Source organism: Amblyraja radiata, chromosome 12, assembly GCF_010909765.2.
Source record: "Amblyraja radiata isolate CabotCenter1 chromosome 12, sAmbRad1.1.pri, whole genome shotgun sequence".
Taxonomy (NCBI): Eukaryota; Metazoa; Chordata; class Chondrichthyes; order Rajiformes; family Rajidae; genus Amblyraja; species Amblyraja radiata.
In genome coordinates, this window is record NC_045967.1 from 60,675,635 (window position 1) to 60,682,859 (window position 7,225).

At 55.0% G+C, this 7,225-nt stretch overlaps 1 protein-coding gene across 1 annotated transcript in view; it reads right to left on the reverse strand.

Moving 5' to 3' along the window:
- Positions 1–2,823: 2,823 nt before the first annotated feature.
- The window catches only part of LOC116979335 (transcription initiation factor TFIID subunit 7-like), a 7,180-nt gene continuing 2,778 nt past the window's right edge, over positions 2,824–7,225 (reverse strand). The window contains exons 2-7 of the mRNA XM_033030940.1: positions 6,435–6,587; positions 5,798–5,914; positions 5,159–5,323; positions 4,323–4,435; positions 3,196–3,255; positions 2,824–3,057 (exon numbers count right to left, since the gene is read on the reverse strand). Coding sequence (XP_032886831.1) covers positions 3,013–3,057; positions 3,196–3,255; positions 4,323–4,435; positions 5,159–5,323; positions 5,798–5,914; positions 6,435–6,587 — 653 coding nt within the window. The 3' untranslated portion in view covers positions 2,824–3,012. The remainder of the gene's footprint in view (positions 3,058–3,195; positions 3,256–4,322; positions 4,436–5,158; positions 5,324–5,797; positions 5,915–6,434; positions 6,588–7,225) is intronic.

Below are 7,225 nucleotides of genomic sequence, written 5' to 3' on the forward strand. Positions count from 1 at the left end.
AAATGAATCAGCGTGTCAGCAGATTTATTGGGGCAATATTGCAGTTTGCTGCAGGCCGGCAGAATAATCAACAGTCCTGGTGTCTGGACATTTGTTGCTGCCATTGCTGGAGCTACAATCTGACATTATTATATTCAAACATTCGCAGCAGAGACACTGCACCCTAAACCTCTCCAGTAGAGAGTAGAGAGCACAGAGCACAGAGTAGAGAGCACAGAGTAGAGAGTAGAGAGCACAGAGTAGAGAGCACAGAGTAGAGAGTAGAGAGCACAGAGTAGAGAGCACAGAGTAGAGAGCACAGAGTAGAGAACAGAGAGTAGAGAGCAGAGTAGAGTAGAGAGCACAGAGTAGTGAGCACAGAGTAGAGAGCAGAGAGTAGAGAGCACAGAGTAGAGAGTACAGAGTAGAGAGCACAGAGTAGAGAGCACAGAGTAGAGAGCACAGAGTAGAGAGCACAGAGTAGAGAGCAGAGAGTAGATAGCAGAGAGTAGAGCGCACAGAGAGTAGAGACTAGAGAGCAGAGAGTAGATAGCAGAGAGTAGATAGCAGAGAGTAGAGAGCACAGAGTAGAGAGCACAGAGTAGAGAGCAGAGAGTAGATAGCAGAGAGTAGAGCGCACAGAGAGTAGAGACTAGAGAGCAGAGAGTAGATAGCAGAGAGTAGATAGCAGAGAGTAGAGAGCAGAGAGTAGAGAGCAGAGAGTAGAGAGCACAGAGTAGAGAGCACAGAGTAGAGAGCAGAGACAGGGCTGCCAACTCTCACGCATTGAGCGTGAGAATCACGGATTTGGCCAAATTCTCACGCTCTCACGCTGATCACAAATTTCTCACGCTCTGTCGTGAGAAATTCTGTGATTAACGAAAATGTCAAAACTCATATCAACGGCATGGGCAGCAGGTGTTGGAGAGCCGGGGATGAGGGAGGGATGGAAGCAGAAGCAGCGGCGGGTTGAGATGCGGACGGGGAGCCGGGGCTGGCAAGTGTTTGCGGGGCTGGCGAGTGTTTGCCGGGCTGGCGAGTGTTAGCCGGGCTGGCGAGTGTTTGCCGGGCTGGCGAGTGTTTGCCGGGCTGGTGAGTGTTTGGCGGGCTGGCGAGTCGCTTGCTGCAGCTCCGGCCATGGAGCAGCCTCAGCGCACGAGTCCCGGGCCGTCAGAAGCGTTGCGTCGCTGCCGTGAGAGTCTCTGTGCCGAATACGCCCTGGTGACCAGCATGGGTCAGGCTGCGGCACGGTGCATCCTGGAGGACAACCAGTGGCTGCTGGAAGTAGGTACCAAACACTGGGTAGAAACGGTGGAAGATAGTGGCCTTCAAATGGGGGTGGTTGGAGAAAGCATCCTTCTTGCCTGCTATATTTTTACTTCCTGTAACTGCAAGAAAATAGTTCCCGATGTTGGGGGAGTTCAGAACCAGTTTAAGAATAAAGGGTAGGCCAGTTAGAACTGAGACGAGGACAAACTTTCTTCACACTGAGGCCAGTTGTCCGTGATGTCTGGATCCCAATGCTCAGCGCTTCATGTTTCGGAGTTGGCTAATGTTATTAATTTGTAATTAGCCTTATTTGTAATTAGTTGACAAAACCTTAATTTATTAATCCAGAATATCCAGAGGGATGGGATAGGTGTAATATTAAAATGACATACAAGGTGTCAGGCTGTCTGGCACAACATACAGCCCCAATAACCCATTATTTCCTTCAGTTAAATATTGGGAAGGTAGCACTATTGTCATTGGCAACACAACTATTATGTTTGTTTACCTCACTGGCTATTTCTAACCCTCCCCCACCCCTAAATTCCTTTGACAGGTTGAATAGAAATGTCCCCAATCTCATTGTTTTATTAATTGAACACGTAGATGAACATCCTCAAGGAGTGTAATCAGATGGAAACTGATTCAGATGTGATATTTAACAGCTTGTTCAAAGAAGGGGCATTTTAAAGGAGTGACAGAGATACTTGCAGGGGAATTTGTGAGGAGGTTATTATTTGTCTTTAGTTTTAGCTTGAACCAGGACATCTGAAGTTTCAAAGTTTAATATAGTAATTGTGCTGATACTGACTCCAACCAACCACGTAATGAATATCATCCATTCTGACGGTTTTATTTTTCTGATACCATTTAAACTTCACTTGGATTTCAATCACATCAATGTAAAAGTAATTGGGAATGGGGAACATTGGAACAAAAATTTGCCCTCGGTACATATTAACTGTAATATAATAATGTATGCAAGTTGGTAGGGTCAATCAAAACAAAGATCTTTTTATCATTGTTGTGTTATGAATACCACAGAATATATTATGTACTCTCAAGATCACCTTTAATAGAATAATATTGCTTAAATATATAGTTATTGGACTTTGCATTTTGGAAAAGTCCCAGCTGAGAGGAAGACAGCAAAATACTGAAAATATTGGGGGTGAAAATGACTTCAGGACAGATGGTTAGGAAAATGAAGGAAATGGTAACAGAATACTTATACAGCTGAGTGAGTATAATGTTATGGATGAGAAATTGTGTTCAATTGATGACTTCATTGACAAAGTAACAAGCATGTTAGATAACAAGGAACCCAATGGATGCAGCAAATTTTGTTATATGAAATTTGGTCTGTGAAGTGCCCCATAAAAGATTACTGCATTAGATAAGCACCTGTGGACTTGAACGTAATAGGTTAAGTCCAGCGGGTCAGATATGGGGCTTTATGTGTGGGCCAGATGGGTGTGGGGGTGGGAGGGGGGAGCGTGGGGGGGGGTTGCGGGGGTTGGGTACCAGTGGGAGACGGACCGTGTCACGTTGAGGAACCACACAAGTGGCCGTCACTGTTGTCCACATACGTTTATTGTTCCTTTACCCTGACATATGTACACATGTCCGCGCCGTCACGCCACGCCACGCCACACCGAGCCAAGGCAGTCTGAGCTGCGCCACGCCACGCCGGGCCAAGCCTCCAGTCTGAGCTACACCACGCCGCACGGCGCTGAGCCCGGCCGCAGGCGGGGACGGTTGGAGTCACTTGGTCAGCATGGTGTCCAGCTGGGCCTCCAGGGATGCCAGCTGTGGACAGACAGACACTCTGTCACCAACAATGGCGGCATTACCCTCAACACCACAACACACACACTCGCCCCCCCTCCCCACACCACAACCCAGAGAGCGACGGAGGAATAGGGGGGGAGAGGGGGGTGGACGTACCTGTATCTTCTCTTTGTCTTCCTGCTGTTTGATCTCATCAACCACGGCCTGCAGGCGGTTCTGAGAGAGAGAGAAAGATCAAGATGAGCGCAGACACCATGGGGGGGACGGGACTAAACCCCAGTCAGTGGCCAGGAAATATTAACTCGTTGCACAGTAGACACGGCAAGCAGTGAGGGAGGATGGAGAGGGGAGGGGGACGGGAGGGACGGGGGGGGGGGGGGGGGGGAGGGGGGGGGGTAGGGGAGGGGGCACCGATGGGGATGGAAGGAGGGGGCTAAGGGGCGGGGGGGACTAGAGGGTGTGACCTACAGGGAGAGGTTGAGCAGGCTGGGTCTGTATTCCATGGAGCGCAGGAGGATGAGGGGTGATCTTATAGAGGTGTACAAAATCATGAGAGGCATAGATCAGGTAGCTGCAAAGAGTCTCTTGCCCACAGTAGGGGAATCCAGGACCAGAGGACATAGGTTCAAGGTGAAGGGGAAAAGATTTAATAGGAGCCTGAGAGGTAACGTTTTCACCCAGATGGTGGTGGGTGTACGGAACGAGCTGCCGGAGGAGGTTAGTTGAGGCTGGGACTATCCCATCGTTTAAGAGGCACCTGGACAGGTGCATGGATAGTTATTGGAAGGAACTGCAGACGCTGGTTTAAACCGAAGACACAAAGTGCTGGAGTAACTCAGCGGGACAAGCGGCATCTGTGGAGAAAAGGAATGGGTGACGTTTCGGGTCGAGACCCTTCTGCAGACATGGGTAGGACAGGTTTAGAGGGCTGAATGCGAGCAGGTGGGACCAGTGTAGATGGGGCGTTGGTCAACATGGGCAAGTTGGGCCGAAGGGCCTGTTTACACGCACCGCCCTAGTTTGTCTCTGACCCCATGTCAGAGGACCCTCCGACCCTGTACCCTCAACCCTGTGCCCCCGACCCCGTGCCCCCCGACCCTGTGCCCCCAACCCTGTGCCCCTGACCCCGTGCCACTGACCCTGTGCCCCCCGACCCCGTGCCCTCAACCCTGTGCCCCTGACCCCATGCCCGACCCTGTGCCCCCCGACCCCGTGCCCTCAACCCTGACCCCGTGCCCCCCGACCCCTTGCCCTCTGACCCTATGCCCCCGACCCCGACTGACCTTGAGCGCCAGGTTCTCCACCTTCATGATCAGGTCCTCCTGTCGCTTCCTCTTCTCCTGTGTCAGTTGTAGCTTCTGTCGCAGCCCCTCCACCTCATACTGCAGCTCCACCACTGGGGGGCGACACACACTCAATGGGGGGGGGGCAGTGAGGGGGGGGGGCAGGGCTGGATGGAGGGAGGGGCAGCAAAGGGGGGGTAGTGGGGGGGTGTCAGAGGACCAGTTGGCACAAGGGGAGGGGTGAGGGGCGGAGGGAGGGGGTCAGGGGACGAGGCGGGACCTTCCTTCAGCGTGTGCGAGGATGGGGGGGGGCTGGGGGCGAGGGGGTGGGGATTGGGGGAGGGGTGGTGCGGAGGGGCCTTTACCTTTGCCCAGGGGCCCGGTCTGTGGAGGGGATGGGGGGGTCTGGGTGAGGGTTGGGAATGGGGGGGAGGGTTGGGGATGGGGGGGAGGGTGGGGGATGGGGGGGAGGGTTGGGGATGGGGGGGAGGGTTGGGAAGGGGGGGGAGGGTAGGGATGGGGGGAGGGTTGGGGATGGGGGGAGGGTTGGGATGGGGGGGGAGGGTTGGGGATGGGGGGAGGGTTGGGAATGGGGGGAGGGTTGGGGATGGGGGGAGGGTTGGGAATGGGGGGGGAGGGTGGGAATGGGGGGGGGAGGGTTGGGGATGGGGGGGAGGGTGGGGATGGAGGGGAGGGTTGGGGAGGGTTGGGGATGGTTGGGAAGGGTTGGGGATGGTTGGGAAGGGTTGGGGATGGTTGGGAAGGGTTGGGGATGGTTGGGAAGGGTTGGGGATGGGGGAAGGGGTGAGGGAGGGTCTTTACCTTTGCCCAGGGGCCCGGTTGTGGGCCTGGGGGTCCCGGCTCCAGGGTGTGGGGCCGCCCAGTCTCCTCCTCGGAGTCGAGGACGTTGAGGTCATCGTCCTCGTGACGTTCCCCCTCATCCTCACTGCTGCTGCTGCTGCTGATGTCGTTAAACATCTCCCGCAGCTCATCACGCTCCACTAGAACACAGAGACATCAGCACATGCCCACGCCTACCCGCGCACACGTGCACACACACACACACCCACGCACACTCACACAGATTAACCCTTATTAATTCATGCCATTTATACCCTTCACCACACATATGTGCATGCCACCCGTTACACACCATGTTTTGAATGTTCCTGTTTGCCCATGGAATAAAGATCGATGTTTAACAAGTGCGTGTTGCTGTGGGTCATTCATAACACCGTGTTTGTTTACATGACAGTTTCATTGTTGTGAATTCTTTGGAAGTCTGATAGAGAGATCACGTTACATCTCACTCCACTGGCTTGTGTGTGAGCGACAGAGATAGAGAGTGAGAGATAGAGAGAGCCAGCGAGCTGACCTTGTGTAGTAGTGTAATACCAAGTGTGGTGAAGATTAGAAATGGCATGAATTAATGAGGGTTAATCTACAACACACCCCCGCCCTTCCTCGGGCCGTACCTGCAGAGGTGTGCCCCTGTTTGTGTCCGGATGAGCCGGGTGAGGAGCTGTCCAGGTTGGGCAGCGAGCCCTGGTTCTCAACCTCCTTCGTCTCGTCCTCCGCGATCACCTCCCACCCTGCGGCAGTCTGTGTCAAGGAACCAACGTCCGGGAACACAGCACCTGGGGGGACCAACGTCCGGGGGACCAACACCAGGGGACACTTAGATGTCAACACAGACATGGCGGGCCGAAGGGCCTGTTATCGTGCTGATAGGTTGCTGTTGTTGGCCCCCCCTGGCCGAATCCTCACATCCCAAACACGGCTGGACTGGGAGAGCCCGACCCGTGTGGGGCAGGGGTATTCATGTACCGCCCCCCCCTCTGTACCCACATCCCCCCTCCCTCCGTACCCACATCCCCCCTCGTAGCCCCCCCCTCCCTCCGTACCCACATCCCCCCTCGTAAACCCCCCCCCCCCCTCCCTCCGTACCCACATCCCCCCTCGTACCCACACCCCCCACCCCCCTCCGTACCCACACCCCCCCCTCCGTACCTACATCCCCCCTCGTACCCCCCCCTCCCTCCGTACCCACATCCCCCCTCGTAAGCCCCCCCCCCCCCCATGACCCCCTCCCCCGGGGCTGCGGAAGGATACGGACACTGACAGCCTCGGCGTCGGTGCTCAGCAGCCGCTTCACTTCCTTCTCCACGTCTGGTGACTCGATGTACTGAGTCAGGAAGAGAGAGATAGAGAGAGATAGAGAGACAGAGAGAGACAGAGAGGGAGAGAGGGAGAGAGGGAGAGAGGGAGAGAGGGAGAGAGGGACAGAGGGACAGAGGGACAGAGGGACAGAGGGACAGAGAGGGACAGAGGGACAGAGGGACAGAGGGACAGAGGGACAGAGGGACAGAGGGACAGAGAGAGAGACAGAGAGAGAGACAGAGAGACAGGGACAGAGAGAGGGACACACAGAGAGGGACAGAGAGAGGGACAGAGAGAGGGACAGAGAGAGGGACAGAGAGAGGGACAGAGAGAGGGACAGAGAGAGGGACAGAGAGAGGGACAGAGACACAGAAAGAGAGAGAGACAGAGACAGCTCCTTTACACTAGAGATACAGCGTTGAGACAAGCCCACACCCACCCCACCGCCGACCAGCGATCCCCGCACACTGGCACTACACGACACACAGGTGAAGGCAGTGGGAATCTAAGGTGTGGTTTGCGTTGCAGAGTTGGGATAAGCCCGTCACCTCACAGTGAATATCACAATGTGGATGACAGCAAGATGGACGCTGCCCGCTTCACACAGTCGTGGACGTCTGGAACTCACTGGCCCAGGATGGAGGGAGGTGGAGTCAGGACCGAGAACAGACTGTGGACCCACAGAAACCCACCGCAGTGGACACGGTCACATCAAACCCCCAGCCGGTCCCACACACCCCCCA